This window comes from Natrix helvetica, assembly GCF_964273705.1.
Source record: "Natrix helvetica genome assembly, chromosome: 2".
NCBI lineage: Eukaryota > Metazoa > Chordata > Lepidosauria > Squamata > Natricidae > Natrix > Natrix helvetica.
The window spans coordinates 296,641,767-296,660,297 of record NC_138552.1 but is presented as its reverse complement, the minus strand read 5'-3'; the positions used below and the strand labels follow the sequence as shown (position 1 = coordinate 296,660,297).

The 18,531-nt window shown below is 48.4% G+C and overlaps 1 protein-coding gene across 1 annotated transcript in view; it reads right to left on the bottom strand.

Annotated features, from left to right (window-relative positions):
* The window catches only part of CORO6 (coronin 6), a gene marked incomplete at its 3' end in the record, with an annotated part of 49,348 nt that extends 35,839 nt beyond the window's left edge, over positions 1-13,509 (bottom strand). Inside the window, exons 1-2 of the mRNA XM_081943952.1 lie at positions 13,322-13,509; positions 7,806-8,024 (exon numbers count right to left, since the gene is read on the bottom strand). Of these exons, the coding sequence (XP_081800078.1) occupies positions 7,806-8,003 (198 nt within the window). The 5' untranslated portion in view covers positions 8,004-8,024; positions 13,322-13,509. The remainder of the gene's footprint in view (positions 1-7,805; positions 8,025-13,321) is intronic.
* Positions 13,510-18,531: the final 5,022 nt, after the last annotated feature.

Here is an 18,531-nt window from a genome sequence, read left to right as displayed (position 1 = left end):
CTCTGAGCTTGGTGGATTTCTTACAGACTTTTCATGACCCAACTAGGTAACATCATCAATGCTAGAAGGGAGGAGGAGGAGGAGGAGGAAGAGGACTGTGGGGTCCTTGGTGCTGAGCTTAGTGCTTTTCTTGCAGACGTTTCATGACCAAACTAGGGAACATCATCAACGAGAAGGGAGAGGGGTTTGCACAGAGGAGGAGGAAGAGGAGGACGGGGAAGAGGCGTGTGGGGTCCTTGTTGCTCTCTGAGCTTGGTGGATTTCTTACAGACTTTTCATGACCCAACTAGGTAACATCGTCAGTGCTAGAAGGGAGGGGGATTTGTGGAGAAGAGGAGGGGGGGAAAGGAGGAGGAGGAGGAGGAAGATAACTGTGGGGTCCTGGGTGCAAATGGGTGTGGAACCTTCTACAACTCGATCCTTCCAGCTGTTCCAAGAATGCTTACCCCCCATTTGCCCCACTCCAGTGACCCTGAGGACACAGAGAAACCTCCAAGTGGCCTCAAGGACCCTCTCAAAGGATGCAAAGGACCAGCTGTCTGCAAGGAGCATCAATCCTTCCCTTCCTCACCATCCAGTCAGAGCTGAAGAAGCTTCTGGGAGGAGAAGCGAAACGTCTTCAAAGAAAAAAATCAGAAACTCTGATTGCCTCTTTAAAAAAGCAAATCCAAATTGATCAAATCCAAATCCCAGGTTAAGGCTGAAAGAGGGACGCAAAACAGGGCTTTGGAATAGCAGTGGATTGCAAACCGAACGTCAGATGACAAAGAAGGCAATTTTAGGAGATATCAAGAAAAATATTGTACAGATAGTCCTCTACTTACAACCGCTCGTTTAGTGACCGCTCAAAATTTCAACAGTGCTGAAAAAAAGCGACTTCTGTCCGGTTTTCACATTTACAACTACGGCAGCATCTCTACGCTTTGCAACTGACTCATATTTAATACAATACAATAGTAGAGTTGGAAGGGACCTTGGAGGTCTTCTAGTCCAACCCCCTGCCTAGGCAGGAAACCCTATACCGTTTCAGACAAATAGCTATCCAACATCTTCTTAAAGACTTCCAGTGTTGGGGCATTCACAACTTCTGGAGGCAAGCTGTTCCACTGATTAATTGTTCTCACTGTCAGGAAATTCCTCCTCAGTTCTAAATTGCTTCTCTCCTTGATTAGTTTCCACCCATTGCTTCTTGTTCTACCCTCAGGTGCTTTGGAGAATAGTTTGACTCCCTCTTCTTTGTGGCAACCTCTGAGATATTGGAATAATGCTATCATGTCTCCCCTAGTCCTTCTTTCTCTTAAGCTAAACATACCCAGTTCCTGCAACCGTTCTTCATATGTTTTAGTCTCCAGTCCCCTAATCATCTTTGTTGCTCTTCTCTGCACTCTTTCTAGAGTCTCCACATCTTTTTTACATCGTGGCGACCAGAACTGAATGCAGTATTCCAAGTGTGGCCTTACCAAGGCCTTGTAAAGTGGTATTAACCCTTCACGTGATCTTGATTCTATCCCTCTGTTGATGCAGCCTAGAACTGTGTTGGCTTTTTTGGCAGCTGCTGCACACGGCTGGCTCATATTTAAATGGTTGTCCACTAGGACTCCAAGATCCCTTTCACAGTTACTACTACTGAGTAAGGTATCACCTATACTGTACCTGTGCATTCCGTTTTTGTTGCCTAAATGTAGAACCTTACTCTTTTCACCATTGAATTTCATTTTATTAGATAGTGCCCAATGTTCAAGTTTGTCAAGATCCTTCTGTATCTTAAGCCTATCTTCTGGAGTGTTGGCTATTCCTGCCAGCTTGGTATCATCTGCAAATTTGATGAGTTCCCCATTTATTCCCTCATCCAAATCATTGATGAAGATGTTGAAGAGTACTGGGCCTAAAACAGAGCCTTGGGGTACTCCACTGCATACTTCCCTCCATGTAGATGCAGTTCCATTGAGAACTACACGTTGAGTGCGGTTGGTCAGCCAGTTACCAATCCATCTGGTGGTGATGCTGTCTAACCCACATTCTTCTACTTTATCTAGTAGTAGGTTATGGTCTACCTTATCAAAAGCCTTACTGAAGTCCAAGTAAACTATATCAACGGCATTCCTCTGGTCCACTAATTTTGTCACATTATCAAAGAAAGCAATAAGATTAGTCTGGCATGATCTGTTTTTGACAAATCCATGTTGGCTTTTGGCTATTACTTTGTTTGCTTCTAGGTGTTCGCAAATTCGTTGCTTGATTATTTTTTCCAGAATCTTTCCTGGTATTGAGGTTAGGCTGATAGGTCTGTAGTTTCCTGGATCTAATTTTTTCCCTTTTTTGAAGATGGGAACCACATCAGCTCTTTTCCAGTCCTCTGGTAGTTCCCCGGTGTTCCAGGATCTCTGAAAGATATAATTCAGTGGTTCTGAGATCTCGTCTGCTAGTTCCTTCAGAACTCTGGGGTGTAATCCATCCGGTCCTGGTGATTTGAACTCATCTAGGGTAGACAGGTGCTCACTTACCATTTTCTTCCCTATTTCAATTTGTGTTCCTAATTTTGTGGTGCTGCTTTTGATAGGTTGGACTGTTTTATCCCTTTGTGTAAAGACAGATGCAAAACATGAGTTAAATAGTTCTGCTTTCTCCCTGTTGCTTGTCACCTTCTTGCCACTTTCTCCTAGCAATGGACCAATTGTTTCCTTAACTTTTTTCTTGTTTTTAACATGTTGGAAGAAGCTTTTTTTGTTAATTTTTACTTTTGTGGCAAGCCTTTCTTCATTGTGAGCCTTAGCTTTCCTCACTTCATCTTTACAGGCTCGGGCTATTTGCTGATATTCTGCCTTAGTTATGTCCCCCTCCTTCCACTTTTTATACTTACTTTTTTTGTCTTTCAGTTTGTCAGATAGTTGTTTATGCAGCCATGCTGGTTTCTTTTGGGAGCTGTTGTTTTTCTTCTTCATTGGTATTGTGTTAGACTGGGCTTTTCTAATCTCATTTTTCAAAATTTCCCAAGCTTCTTGAGTTGTTTTCCCCTCGAGGATTCTCATCCATGGAATTTTTCCCAAGCTCTCTCTAAGTTTATTGAAATTAGCTTTCTTAAAGTCCAAGACTCTAGTTTGACTTTGTTCTACTACTTGTGTTTGGATAATGTTGAATTCCAATATTGCATTTATGACGGTCGCAGTGTCCTGGAGTCACGCGATCCCCTTTTACGACCTTCTGACCAGCAAAGTCAGTAGGGGAAGCCAGAATCACTTAACCACCGTGTGACTCACTTAACAACTGTGGTGGTTCACTTAACGACAGTGGCAAGAAAGGTCATAAAACGGGGCAAAACCTGAAATGTTGAGCCAAATTATGGGTGTAAGTTGAGGATTGCCCACGATTCTTGATTTCGCCTTGTTTTTAAAGGCTACTAATGTCCCGCTCTCTTGGTCGCTCATTTAGGCTTAATGGGTTGTTCCTCCTGCATAATTGTGGGTTCAATTCCACGTCTTGTGGCTGGAGAAAGCTGTAGTGGCCTTCTGGGGCTCTTCCTTCATGTGTCTTGGAGTCTTTAGACGTCAAATAAAAACAGGAGAAACAGTCTGAATGACAGAGGGATACAAAGTCAGTGGGGGAAGCTTGCCTCCTGAAGTTGTGAATGCCCCAACACTGGAAGTCTTTAAGAAGATGTTGGATAGCCATTTGTCTGAAACGGTATAGGGTTTCCTGCCTAGGCAGGGGATTGGACTAGAAGGCCTACAAGGTCTCTTCCTGTATTGTATTACAATCAACATCAAGGGAGGTACTAATACCGCTCTGTAAAGCCTTAGTAAGGCCACACCTAGCGTACTATCTCCAATTTTGGTCCCTACACTATAAAAAGAAGCGGAGACTCTTGAAAAAGTGCAGAGAAGAGCAACCAAGATGATTGGGCTACTGGAGGCCAAAACATCCGATGAACGGTTGCAGGAACTGGGCCTGGCTAGTCTAGGGAAGAGAGGGACCAGGGGAGACAGGAGAGCATCTTCCAATATTTGAGTGGCTGCCCCAGAGAGGAAGGGGGTCAAGCTATTGTCCAAAGCACCTGAAAGCCAGACAAGGAAGAATGGATGGAAACTGACCAAGGAGAGATTCAACCTGGAAATAAAGAGGAACTTTCTGATAGTGAAAACAATCAACCCATGGAACAGAAGTTGCCTTCGGAGGTTGTGGGAGCTTCTTCCCTGGAGGCTTTCAAGAAGAGACTGGACTGCCATCTGTCAGAAATGCTGTAGTAGGGTCTCCTGCTTGGGCAGGGGGTTGGACTAGAAGACGTCCAAGGTCCCTGCCAGGACTGTAATTCTATGGATGGATGGATGGATGGATGGATGGATGGCAGGCAGGAAGGAAGGAAGAGCAACAGATGGAAACTAATTGAGGAGAGAAACAACCTAGAATTAAAGGGAAACTTCCCAACGTTGGGGACGATTAACCAGTGGAACTGCTTGCCACCAGAAGTTGTGAGTGCTCCAATACTGGAGGTTTTTAAGAAGGGATTGGATTGTCATCTGTCTGAAATTGTCTGGGGTCTCCTGCCTGAGCAGAGGGTTGGGCTAGATGACCTCCAACGTCCCTGCCAGCACTGTAATTCGATGGATGGCAGGCAGGCAGGCAGGAAGGAAGGACAACAGATGGAAACTAATTGAGGAGAGAAGCAACCTGGAATTAAGAGGAAACTTCCTAACAGGGAAGACAGTTAATCAGTGGAACAGCTGGCCACCAGAAGTTGTGGGTGCTCCATCACTGGAAGCTTTCGAGAAGAGATCAGACAGCCATTTGACTGAAATGGTATTGGGTCTCCTGCTTGAGCAGGGGGTGGACTAGAAGACCTCCAAGGCCCCTTCCAACTCTGCTACTCTGTTCTGTTCTATTCTCTTAGGCCTGCTTTTTTTTTTTTTGCAGGGATCAGCTTGTGCAAATAACACTGAGATCCAGCAACTTTGTGCGTCAAAGGAACAAATCCACATTTCAATTGTAGCATCTTCTCTTCCTTTTCAAGGGAACTCACTTCTCCTCACTGTTAGCTCCATTTCCTCATCAGTTGCAAACCGATTTCTCACTCCTGGCTGGAGTCTGTTACATGGGCGTGTGTGCATGCACACTCACACCAACTTTGCACAATGTTCTAAGGAAATCCTTCTCTTCTGTGCTGTGTAAGAGACAGTGGGCTTAATGTCACCGGCCAAAAGAAATGATTGGATCCCCTCCAGTTAGGGGTGTTTTCCATCACGTCCCCTAATCAGGGGAGACAATTTACTCATAGTATAAGTTCAGAAGACGCAGAAAGACTTGGCCGGAGAGAATTGCCAAGAATAGGTCACGACTGAACGGAGAACGTCCTCCTCATTCATTGTTCCATTGGGTTCATCTTCATCTCGTGAGCCAACTTTTGAGAAGGATGCAGAGAAAGGGATGAAGGAGAGTATCAAGGATATTCAGGGGATGGGAAATGAAGGCGAGGAGGAGGAATGGGAAGGAGTCGAAATGGGTACATTTATTGAGAAAAGATGACGGAAGGGGAGCTGGAAGGACTTGGTCAACAGCTGAAGGACGTCAACGGAAGAACGATGAGTCATGTCTTTGGCTTTTCAAGATGTAGGATAATGAATTGGCTTAAGATAATGTTTCTCAACCTCAGCTATTTGACAATGGGTGGACTTCAACTTCCAGAATTCTCCAGCCAGCTGTGCTGGCTGGGGAATTCTGGGAGTTGAAGTCCAACCACTGTCAATATCTGGGAGTTGAAGTCCAATCACTGTCAATTTCTGGGAGTTGAAGTCCAACCACTGTCAAATTCTGGGAGTTGAAATCCAAGCACTGTCAATTTCTGGGAGTTGAAGTCCAACCACTGTCAATTTCTGGGAGTTGAAGTCCAACCACTGTCAATATCTGGGAGTTGAAGTCCAACCACTGTCAAATTCTGGGAGTTGAAATCCAAGCACTGTCAATATCTGGGAGTTGAAGTCCAACCACTGTCAATTTCTGGGAGTTGAAGTCCAACCACTGTCAAATTCTGGGAGTTGAAGTCCAACCACTGTCAAATTCTGGGAGTTGAAGTCCAACCACTGAAGTTGAAAAACATTAGGAAGACCATCCAAGTTGTAGAGATGCCAGAAGATTATAGGCTCCCATTCCTGAAAGTAGAAAAAGTTGGCTTTCGTTTTGGTTGAACCCTTAGGGGGCCTTCAAACCCCTCCAGAAAAGGGACTCCAAAAAGCCATCTTCCTTGCCCAGAATAAAAAACCGAATCCGGTTAACGAACCCATCGTCATGGTGATGAGGTTGAGAAACATGATCTTAATCCATCCATTAACCTTCATCTCGGACACTGGAGCCAAAGAAGACAAAGGTATGAATCATCCTTCTTCCGTTGACGTCCTTCAGCTGTTGACCAAGTCCTGTCATCTCCTCTTCCATCCTCTTTTCTCAAGATTAAATGCACCCAGCTTGACCCCTTCCCATTCCTCCTCCTAGCCTCCATTTCTCATCCCCTGAGCATCCTTACTACTCTCCTTCCTCCCTTTCTCTGCATCCTTCTCAAAAGTTGGCTGTTGATTGTGTTAGAGGTCAAATCATGGTTTGTTTTTAGCATGGTTTCAAGGGTTCATTTCACATGTTCCGCCCTGTACTCTAGGCCGACCTCTGCATTGCCTTTAGGCCAGTGTTGGTGAGACCTTTTTGGCACCGAGTGCTGAAATGGGAGTGCATGCGTGTGGGCGGGAGAACACTGGAAGAACAGCTTCCCGGGTTAGGGCATGCCCGCGCCGGGAAGCTGAGCTTCCTATTTTCGGCATGCGCATACATGCTGGTCACCTGGTCTTCCGGTTTTTGGGCACGCATGGAAACTGGAATCTCAGCTTCCCAGCACACGTATGCACGCCAGGGAGCTGTTTTTCTGTTCCCCCACAAACAAAGACCAACTGGAATAGCAACGAGTGACGGCTGGCGTGCCTGGAGAGATGGCTCTGCGGGACACTTCTGGCACGCGTGTCATAGGTTTGCCAGCTATAAGCCAAGGGGATTCTCTCAAGGGTATTTTCGTTTCCCATTTTAGCCGTATTATTTTCTTCCCATATTTTCCCTTGCAGGGTTGGTTTTTAAAAAAAACAAAGTTTTTTAAATTTTTTGTTACATATTTAAATTTCTTTTGTAAACAGAGTATTGTCCGGTTACTCTCTTTAACATTTTCATATATACATAATTCATATTACATTGTATTTTCGTTTCCCATTTTAGCCGTATTATTTTCTTCCCATATTTTCCAATTTTAAATCATATATATATATATATACATACATACACATACAAACACACACACATACACACACACACACACACCAATACATACATACATAGATAAAGCATGTCATCTTCATCCTTTTAGAAATAAATGAAATTGACCATTTCATTTCCATTTATTTTCTATAGGTAACATATCTCTTCAGGTTTAGTATTGTATATAATCAACATTTAACTTAATAATTTGCACAATTAATAATATCAGTCTCGTTCAATCACATCTTAATTAGCTACATACCATTGCCATGATTAACATATTTCATTTTATTTTACCAATCCCCTTTTCCTAACTTCTTTTTTTCCCTCCTCTTTTCCTCCTTTTTATATGTATTTTTCTTTTCTCTCACTTTTCGATAGATTTTTTTTGGATAACCTCCCTCGCAGGGTTGTTGTGAATAGCTATGTAGCGCCTCGAGTGCAAAAATCCAAAGCTTGGGGGCCTTTAATTGATGCCCCCTCCCCATGGGGATGACTCCCTGCCCCTCCTCAAGCCCACCTACCTTGCTCAGGGGCAGTACCATAAAGGCCCCGCCTCCTCCCGATTCCACGATGATGGCCAGGAATTTGGGGTTGACGGCACAAAAGGAGCTGTCCCAGGTCACCTTGGAGACTCTAATGTCCTCATACATCTGGTCAGCTTTGACCGGCTGTCCGAAGACATGCCGGAACTTGCTTTGTCGAACCACCCGGCGACTCATGGCGGGGGATGTTGGCGGGCGCTGGGAGGGGAGAGAAAGAGACAGTAAGATGAGCCAGGCAGCTGGACCACAGCAGCGCCTAAATGGACAAGTCACAATTTTGGCATGCGTTAAAAGAATGTCAGAATGATCCTAGGTAGAGGCCGATATTTCTCTCTCTGGGCATAATGAGAATATATCTGCCGAACAAAACTCCGCATTGGCGACACAAAAGGGCATCCGGCCAGTAAAACACTCATCTCTGTTCAGTTGCCCTTTTCTTTCCTCCCCGGTTTCCAGTCTCCAAAGCTGCAGTTTTCCTTCTCTGCCGTCTCGGTTTTCCTCTAAAGCTGTTCCTTTTTTTCCTTTATATCTTTTGGCCTCCAGCAAGTGAGTTCCAGATTAGAAGGGTGATTCCTCCTTGTGCTTTCTTTGCTTTGGGAACCCTGCTACTAAACGCAAAGGTGTCCTGCCTGGAACTTTTAAAGACTTGTGGACTTCAACTCCCAGAATTCCAGAGCTGGCTGGGGAATTCTGGGAGTTGAAGTCCACCCATCATCAAGTGATTGAGACTGAGAAATGTTGGATTAGGAAGAACATCTAACAGGACATGATAGGCTCCTGTTCCTTGAAGCCAAGATTGAGGAGATGTTTCTCCAGCTTCAAGTTCCTGCCCCAAGCGATGGGTCAAGAGGGGGCAAAATGGCCTGTGTTAAGATCCGTGGACTTCAACTCCCAGAATTTCTGCCTGGCTGGGAGAATTCTGGGAGTCAACTTGTTTTCCAACGTACCAGAAGGCAGGAGAAGAAGCAAAGGATGGAAACTAATCAAGGAGAGAAGTGACCTGGAATTAAAGAGAAACTTCCAGACAATGAGGACAATTAACAAGTGGAACTGCTTGCCACTAGAAGTTGTGGGAGGCTCCATCACTGGAGGTTTTTAGGAAGAGACCGGACAGCCATTTATCTGAAATGGTATAAGGTCTCCTGCTTGTGCAGAGGGTTAGACTAGAAGACCTCAAAGATCCCTTCCAAGTCTGTTATTCTATTATTCTATGGATGGATGGATGGGATTAAGGGAGGGAGGAAGGAAGGATGGAAGACAAGAAGGAAGAAAGGGAAATGAAGAGAAGAAAGGAAGGAAGAAAGGAAGAAGGAAAGGAAGGAGGGAGGGAGGAAAGAAAGAAGGTAGGATGGGAGACAAGAAGGAAGGAAGGGAAATGAAAAGAAGGAAGGAAAAAAGGAAGGAAGAAGGGAGGGAAGAAGGGAGGGAGGAAGGAAAGAAAGAAGGATGGAAGACAAGAAGGGAAATGAAAAGGAAGAAACGAAGGAAGGAAGAAGAGAAGGAAGGAAGGAAAGAAGGAAGGGCAATGAATAGAAATAGAAAGAATCAAGGAGAGAAGCAACTTGGAATTAAGGAGAAACTTCCTGATAGTGAGGACAATTAACCAGTGGAACAGCTTGCCACCAGAAGCTGTGGCTGCTCCATCACTGGAGGTTTTCAAGAAGAGATTCGACAGGCATTTGTCCAGAATTGTATAGCATCTCCTGCTTGAGAAGGGGGTTGGACTAGAAGACCTCCAAGGTCCCTTTCAGCTCTATTGTGAATTGGAAATTAGAAACCCACAGGTATTAAATGATTGCACAGCCCCTCACTCAATTCACCAACAGTTATGCACACTGGCAATGGTTTGGGAAGGGTCCAACTGCCAACTGGGCACTGCCCTCAGGTCTGACGGCCACAACAGCCCAGCAGGAGGAGTTTTAAAAAAAAAACCAAAAGGTTTAGGCAGCATCATCCCTGCTCCACTCAGGGCCAAGGGAGAAATCCTGGCTCGGGAAAGGTGTGCGCAAATTTTGCAAAGCCCATCAATCAAAAGGGCTTAGCGGATGCCTGCCTGGCAAGGGCCTCAAAGGGCAGGGGGCTCAACGCATCCACTCCCTTGATCCCCCCACCCCCTCCCCAGCCAGGCCCTGGTGGGGGCCGTGATAATCCCCTCTCTAAAATCCCCAAAGGAGAGGAGGAAAGGAGAGGAGAGAGAAGGAGGAGAAGAATTGGGGACCCACCCTATGACTTTCCACGTTGGGGGGGTCTTCCACAGGGGTCTCGCCCCGAGACCCCAAGAAGAAGGGAGGGAAGGAGAAAAGGGGAAGGAAGAAGAAGAAGGAGGAGGAGGAGGGTTGTTGTAAAATGAGACGGGTGGAAGGGATGGCAGAGAAAGCAACCTGGAGTTTATTTTTTAACTTGAGGAGGAGGAAAAACTCTTATAAATATTGAAAGGTAACACGTATGATTAACGAGAGAGATTAGGAGATTGTTATGTCTGTGAATGAAAAACTTTTCCCAACAATAAATAAATAAATAAAACCTCCAATATCCTTTCAAAGGATGCAGTTTGCCACCCGCTACTCCATCATGTAGAGGTGAGTTCCACAGGATTAATTTTTCCTGTGTTTGGCACATTTACGGAGCAGAACTGCGGGTTCTCATTTCTAATTTTGTACAATTTGGTTGCATTATCCCTAATTATTTGTCCCTGCTAAGGTAGAACCATCACAAATCCCAGCTCAGATATTAAAATCTGTTTTTAAAGGTAATTTTGTTATAGAAATCTTTTTCTGCCAGGAAAGTGGACTCCAAACACCAGCCTGGGGCGACTGTCCCAGCCACCCCACAAATACAGATAGTCCTTGACTTACAACCTTATTCGTTTAGTGACTGAAGTGACAACAGTGCTGAAAAAAGGGACTTATGACCATTTTTCACACTTATGGCCATTGCAATGTCTCCATTGTCACATGATTTATATTTGTATACTTGAAAACTGACTCACCTTTATGACGGTTGCAGTGTCCCAGGGTCACAAGATCCCCTTTTGCGACCTTCTAATAAGCAAAGTCAACGGGGAAGTCAGATTCACTTAACAACTGGGTTGCTCACTTAACAACTGCAATGTTTCACTTAACAGCAGTGGCAAGAAAGGTGAAAAAATGGAGCAAAGCTCACTTAACTGCCTTGCTTAACCATGTAAATTTGGCGTTCAATTGTGGTCATACGTTAAGGACTACCTGTACAGCTTTTCAGTGGGTGGAAGCCAGGCCTAGACAGTACAGGTAGTCCTCGACTTACAGCCGTTCATTTAGTGACCGTTCAAAGTTCCAAAAGCACTGAAACAGTGATTCATAACCATTTTTCTCACTTATGACCTTTTCGGATGCTTGACAAATGACTCACAGTTATGACGATCCCAAAGTCATGGGATCCCCCTTTGCGACCTTCTGAGAAGCGAAGTCAACTGGGGAAACCAGATTCACTTATTGAAGAACTTAACAACAATGGCAAGAAAAATTGCAAAATGGGGCAAACAAATTTGCTTAACAAAATTCTCACTTAGCAACATACATTCTGGGCTCAATTGTGGTCGAAAGTCAATGACTCTCTGTAATCTGAGAAAATAGGAGTCAGAGGTGACCTTGGGGGTCATCTAGTCTGACCATCCTAGGACTAGGATCTGGGATTTATAGTGCCCTGGGATGCCACCGCACAAATACCCACTTTTTAAGGAGGACGGAAATGCTCTAAGCTCTTATCCATCAGTCACAGCCTTTGCTTCCCAAATATGGGCTTGAACAAGGGGTCGGACTAGAAGACCTCTAAGGTCCCCTTCAACTTTGTTATTCTGAGCCCAAAGCTTCTAACTTAATGGATTCTTTTTTTTTTTACCAAAAATTGCTCAGTAGCTTTGCCAGAGAGACTTAATGAGACCAGCCTTGAGTGTGAATCATACCCACCGCAAAAATCTAAGAAGCTCAAAGCAGGACCAGCAGCCATTTGGAATTGGGGGAGGGGAGGGGAGAAACAAGTTCAATAGACATGGAAAACAACACACCGAAATATTGAAACCCTAAATAATGAAAGATTATAATTTAATATAAACGTGTGTACGATTCCTAGAATTATATCAGCTTGTTAAATGAAACAAATATGATTAATACTATTTTATTTGCATCAAAATGTATAAAGTAGCAGGGAAAGGATCGGTTTTGGGGGTTGCTGCTTTAAACGGGGGTTCCCTGATAGACTGCGCTGGGATATGGAGGTTCCATTCAGCCCCTAAACTCCTGTAATCCCAGTTGATGGATCCTTAGCCCATTGGAGACCAAACCAGGATTGCTAAAAGTTCCTTTAATGCTAGTTTGTTTAAAGATGAGCCTTCAGGTGTGGGGGGGGGCAGAGAAAGGAAAAGGAGGAGGGGGCTACCTTTGGTTTCATTCCCACAGGTCAAAAGTCTGGCGGAGTTTTCCTCTCCTCCCCCCCCACCTTCTATCCAGCCAAAGTTCCCAAGGGGGAAGAATTGGGGGTCTGCCCTACGACTTTCCACTTAGGGGGGGGGGGCTTCCGCAGGGGATCCCTAGACCCCAATTCCCAGGGGCCAAAAAAAGTCCCACGGAGTTTCCCCCTCCCTCCTTTTCACCCCCCCTTCTATCCAGCCAAAGTTCCAAAGAGGAGGAGAATTGGGGGTCTTCCCCCCGACTTTCCACGTTTGGGGGGGGGCTTCCTTAGACCCCAATTCCCACGGGCCAAAAAAAGTCCGGCGGAGTTGCCCCCTCCCCCTTCAATCCAGCCAAAGTTCCAAAGGGGGAGAATTGGGGGTCCGCCCTCCGACTTTCCACGTAGGGGTGGGGCTTCCGCAGGGGGTCCTGAGATCCCAATTCCCACCGGCCAAAAAAAGTCCGCCAAAGTTTCCCCCCTCCCTTCCGCCCTTTCTATCCAGCCGAAGCCGGAAGAATTGGGGGTCCGATTTTCCACCTTGTCTTCCGCAGGGGGTTTCGCCCGAGACCTCCACCCCAATTCCCACGGGTCAAAAAAAGTCCGGCAGAGTTTCCCCCTCCTTCCCTTCCTCCCCCTCCCCCCTTTCTATCCAACCAAAGTTCCAAAGGGGGAAGAATTTGGGGTCTTTTCCCCGACTATACACGTGGGGGTGGGCTTCCGCAGGGAGTCCCGGGACCCCAATTCCTACCGGCCCAAAAAAGTCCGCCAGAGTTTTCCCCCCTCCTTCCCCCACTTCTATCCAGAAGAATTGGGGGTCCTACTTTCCACGTTGTCTCCCGCAAGGACAGCCCCTGTCCTCCGCAGACCCCACCCCAATTCCACGGGCCAAAGTCCGGCGGAGTTTCTCCCCCTTCTACAAACCCAGAAGCCGCAAGACTCCGCGTGGGACCTTCGCAGCGGGTTTTGGGGCAGGGGGCGGGAGAGACAGAGGGGTCCCAAGGGAGAAACAAATTGGGTCGGGGGTCGACCCGGGCGTCCGCGCCCCAGCCTCTTCCCCGCTCGCTCACCTGCTCGTGGGAAGAAGGCGCGGCGGTGCGTGTCTCCCCCTTCCAGGCGGGTGGGCGACGACCACCCGAGCCGCCTTTCGCGGGGCGCTTGCCCTGCCCTGCCCGGCCGGGGGGCGACCTCTCCGGGGAACCCCGCGTAGCGCAGCGGGCGCGGCAACTCCGCCCCGGCTCTGCGGCGGCCGGCTATAGAAGGCGCGGCGCTGGTGCAGAGCTGCTTCCTAATATAGCCTCCTGCGGCGGCGGTGGGACTGGGAGGGGGCTGGAGGGGGCCGGGGGGGGGGAGGATGGACCAGCCGGCAGGGGTTGGGCAGGCGGTTGCCCCGCCGAGCGCCTGGCACCGGGGGGGGGGCACTGCGGCGCCCCCCTTGCTCGTGCCCGCCGCGGATAGGAAGGGGGCTGGGGTGGGGAGGGGGATGTAATAAGACCCCCTTCTGGTTCCCCCCCCCGAAAAAGGGGACATGGTTGCAGATAGACTGCCTCCAGACGGGGAGGTTCGACTGATGGCCAGGTGGGCAGGCAGGGGGTCGCAGCTAAGGAGGGGGTGGCCCAGCTCTTCTTCGTTCTGTAAAAAGGACGGTGGGTGGGTGGGAATCGTTGCTCAGCCCACCCCCCTGCGATGAGTCCCCACGTTCCTTCCTTTGCTTTGGGCTGGGGGAGGGATGGACTAGAAGACCTCAAAGGACCCTTTCAGTCCTAGGATTCCAGGACTCTTAAGATAGACTGCCTCCGGACTGGGAGGTTCGCCTGGTGGCCAGGTGGGCAGGCTGGGGGGTTGGGGCACACGGCTAAGGAGGGGGTGGCCCACCTCTTTTTCGTTCTGTAAAGGAGGCTCAGCTCCCCCTGTGGTGGGTCCTCACGTTCCTTCCTTTGCCTTGGGCAGCGGGGTGGACTAGAAGACCTCAAAGGACCCTTCCAGTCCTAGAATTCCAGGACTCTAAGATAGACTGCCTCCAGATGGGGCAGTTCCACTGAGGCAGGTGGCAAGTAAGAGTGGGGGGGGGAGGGAGGGGGGAGGGGTTACACCTCCCTGCATAGGATACCATTGTTCCCCCCTCCCATGCCATCCACAGAGAGCCCCGATGAAAGGGGGTTATGTCCCTCTTCTTCCCTCGTTCCAGCCCTTGCCTTTGGCACAGGGTGGACTAGACGACCTCCAAGGCCCCTTCTAGCCCTGAGATTCTAGGACTCTAAGATAGACTGCCTCCCCATGGGGAGGTTCCACTGAGCAACCTCAGGACATGCTGGACTGAGGCAAGTGGCGAGGCCACCCTGGAGGTTGGGGGGAGGGATGTACCCTGCCTAGGGTACTGGCCTCCCCCAGCCCCCCCCCCCCCCAGTTCTTGGGCTGTGAGGGAATCCAGAGACTTGCTTCTCTTCTGGGACACCCAACAACTCCAGACCCCAGACCCACCCTGGGGACCCTCAGCTTTCCTGGGCTGGGTCTGGGTCTGGGTCTGGGTCTGGGAAGGGCTTCCAGGTCTCCCCCAGACTCCTAATCCAAGCCCCCGCAACACCAGACGCCGAGGATGCCCTATGGACTGCCCCTTTTACCGAGAGAAAAAGAGATGGGGCACCCCCTCCTTAGCTGTGGGCAGAGACATGCACGTCAGCCACCTGGTCATCAGTAGAACCTCCCTGTCCGGAGGCAGTCTACCTGCCACAAGGCCCCTCAGCCGGGGGGGGGGGGGGGTTCAAATTTTTTTTACTACTGGTTCTGTGGGTGTGGCTAGTTTGGTGGGCGTAGGTTGTTGGCCATGTGATTGGTTGGTGATGTGAGTGGGAGGGCTTAGCTCTCTCTCTCCCCCCTCCCCCTTCCTTCCTTCCTTCCTTTCTTTCTTTCTATCTTTCTTTCTTGTCTCTCCCCTCCTCTTTCTTTTTTCTCTGTCTTTCTCTTTCTTTCTCTTTCTTTCTTTCTTTTGTTCTCTATCTTTTTCTCTTTCTTTCTTTCTCTTTATGTGTCTCTTTCTTTCTTCTCTCTCTCTCTCTGTCTATCTTTCTCTATCTTCAGAAGGTGGGGGAGGTGAAAAATGGGCCATTTTCGGGCTCTTTTCACCCCACCCCCAGAAGCAACAAGGAGACGAAAAGCAGGCAAATATTGCCCCTTTGGGGGGGACAGAAATGGGCCGTTTTTGCCCATTTGATGGCCCCTTTCACCTTCCCACCCCCAGAAGCAATGAGGAGACCAAAGCCTGAAGGGCAGGCAGCCTTTGGCAGAGGCAGGAGGGGGCAGGTGGCGAAGGCGATGCAGGGCGAGTGTCCGAGTAGGTGAACCAGTTGTTGGCCAGGGTTGGCCAGCCAGCCCTCACTACCATTTCTGTGACCCAGGCCATCCTACCACTACCAGCTCAGCTGAAACGTCCGAACTGGTAGGAACCCCCCTCTGCCCTCATCCCTTTTTGCAGGGGGGACAAGAGGGGCGAATACCTGGAACCCCTGTTCCATATTCCAACCCCGGAGCCCCCCGACCCACTGGCAGTGAACTGGGCTGCAGCATGCAGAAACCCCAAACCTGAAAGATTTCTCTGCCAAGGAAACTGTATCCCCCGTTCTAGAAATGGGGAGCTAAGAGCCGCGTCAGAGGCAGGCGAGGGTCCCTTCTTTTGGTTCCTGAGGGGGCCTGGGTCTCCTGATCTCCCTTTAAAAATGTAGACCCCCTTTTTCTACGTTCCCCAAAGTCAAATTATATATTTGTGAAAATAATACAGGTAATAACCATATGGAGCCTCAAATTACCAGCCAAGACCAGTTGTTAAGTGAATTTGGCTCCGTTTTATGACCTTTCTTGCCACGGGCGTTAGGTGAATCACTGCAGCTGTCAAGTTAGCCACATGGTCATTAAGTGAATCCAGCTTCCCCATGGACTTTGCTTTATAGACGGTCGCAAAAAAAGGGGGGGGGAGTTTCATGTGATTCCAGGACACTGCGACCGTCCTAACTATGAGTCAGTCGCCAGGCAGCTGAATTCCGATCAGGTGACCATGGGGAGGCTGCAAGTGTGGAAAATGATCCTGTCCCTTTTCCCCAGGAGCGATGAAACCTGAAACGGACGCTAAAAGGAACTGTTGTAAGTTGAGGAGTACTCTAAGAAGGCAGGAAATAAACAAAATAGAAATGCTCTTAATCAGTGAATAAATAGGATTTATTAGGTCAATAACCAGCAGCGTTTAAAAAACAAACAAAGTGAAGCCAATGAATACTGTAATATATTAACAACTAGCAACATCAATCGCTTTCAATAGAATAAATAAATGGAATTATTCAGAGCAGGCTCGCATTTCCTGTGAAGTGAAAGGGGTTTCCACCCCACTTTCTCTTCCCCTTCCCAACCTGCAAAATACTTTTCTAGCTCAGGGGTCTCCGACCTTGGCGACTTTAAGCCTGTTGGACTTCAACTCCCAGAATTCCCCAGCCAGCAAAGTTTTAAGCCTTGGGGACTTCAACTCCCAGAATTCCCCAGTCGGGGTCTCCAACCTTGGCGACCTTAAGCCTGTTGGACTTCAACTCCCAGAATTCCCCAGCCAGCAAAGCTTTAAGCCTGGGGGACTTCAACTCCCAGAATTCCCCAGCCAGCAAAGCTTTAAGCCTTGGGGACTTCAACTCCCAGAATTCCCCAGCCAGCAAAGCTTTAAGCCTTGGGGACTTCAACTCCCAGAATTCCCCAGCCAGCAAAGCTTTAAGCCTTGGGGACTTCAACTCCCAGAATTCCCCAGTTGGGGTCTCCAACCTTGGCGACCTTAAGCCTGTTGGACTTCAACTCCCAGAATTCCCCAGCCAGCAAAGCTTTAAGCCTGGGGGACTTCAACTCCCAGAATTCCCCAGCCAGCAAAGCTTTAAGCCTTGGGGACTTCAACTCCCAGAATTCCCCAGCCAGCAAAGCTTTAAGCCTTGGGGACTTCAACTCCCAGAATTCCCCAGCCAGCAAAGCTTTAAGCCTGGGGGACTTCAACTCCCAGAATTCCTCAGCCAGCAAAGCTTTAAGCCTTGGGGACTTCAACTCCCAGAATTCCCCAGCCAGCAAAGCTTTAAGCCTTGGGGACTTCAACTCCCAGAATTCCCCAGCCAGCAAAGCTTTAAGCCTTGGGGACTTCAACTCCCAGAATTCCCCAGCCAGCAAAGCTTTAAGCCTTGGGGACTTCAACTCCCAGAATTCCCCAGTTGGGGTCTCCAACCTTGGCGACCTTAAGCCTGTTGGACTTCAACTCCCAGAATTCCCCAGCCAGCAAAGCTTTAAGCCTGGGGGACTTCAACTCCCAGAATTCCCCAGCCAGCAAAGCTTTAAGCCTTGGGGACTTCAACTCCCAGAATTCCTCAGCCGGGGTCTCCAACCTTGGCGACCTTAAGCCTGTTGGACTTCAACTCCCAGAATTCCCCAGCCAGCAAAGCTTTAAGCCTGGGGGACTTCAACTCCCAGAATTCCCAAGCCAGCAAAGCTTTAAGCCTGGGGGACTTCAACTCCCAGAATTCCTCAGCCGGGGTCTCCAACCTTGGCGACCTTAAGCCTGGTGGACTTCAACTCCCAGAATTCCCCAGGTTGGAGACCTCTGCTCTAGCTGTTTTAGGTTTTTTGAGGGTTTCCCGTTGGGTCTTCAGCCTCTCCATGCCACGGGAGGCCTGTGGCCTTGGTGGGGGACGACCTCTGCTGGACAGCGTGGCCTTTGCATTGAGCTGCCCCTCAGCGGACGGCCGTTGGAGTCCTGTTTGCTTGAAGAAGTGTAAAAAAAGAAAATTAGAACAACCCAATTGGGGGGGCAGCAGGTGGAGGAATGGGGGTGGGCTGCTTTAGTAGAGCGGGGGAAGGTGAAGAAGAAAAGAAGGGGAAAATGAAGGGGAAATCATCAAAGGAGAGAAGCCCCCTGGAATTAGGGAGAAATTTCCTGGCAGGGAGAATAATTAATCAGCGGAACAGCTGGCCACCAGAAGTTGAGGTTTCTAAAAGAAAAGACTGGATAGCCATTTTGTCTGAAATGGTACAGGGACCTCCACCTGGGGTCAAGTGGGTGGACTAGAAGACCTCGAAAGTCCCCATCAGCCCTACGATTCTATGATTTTGTAAAGAACGAAATAACAAGAAAAAGAGAGAGAAAGAAAGAAAAAGAGGGAGCGAAGGAAGGAAGAAGGAAGGGAGGGAAGGAAGGAAGGAGGAAGGGAGAGAAGGAAGGAAGTTAAGGAGGAAGGGAGAGAAGGAAGGATGGAGGGAAGGAGATAAGGAG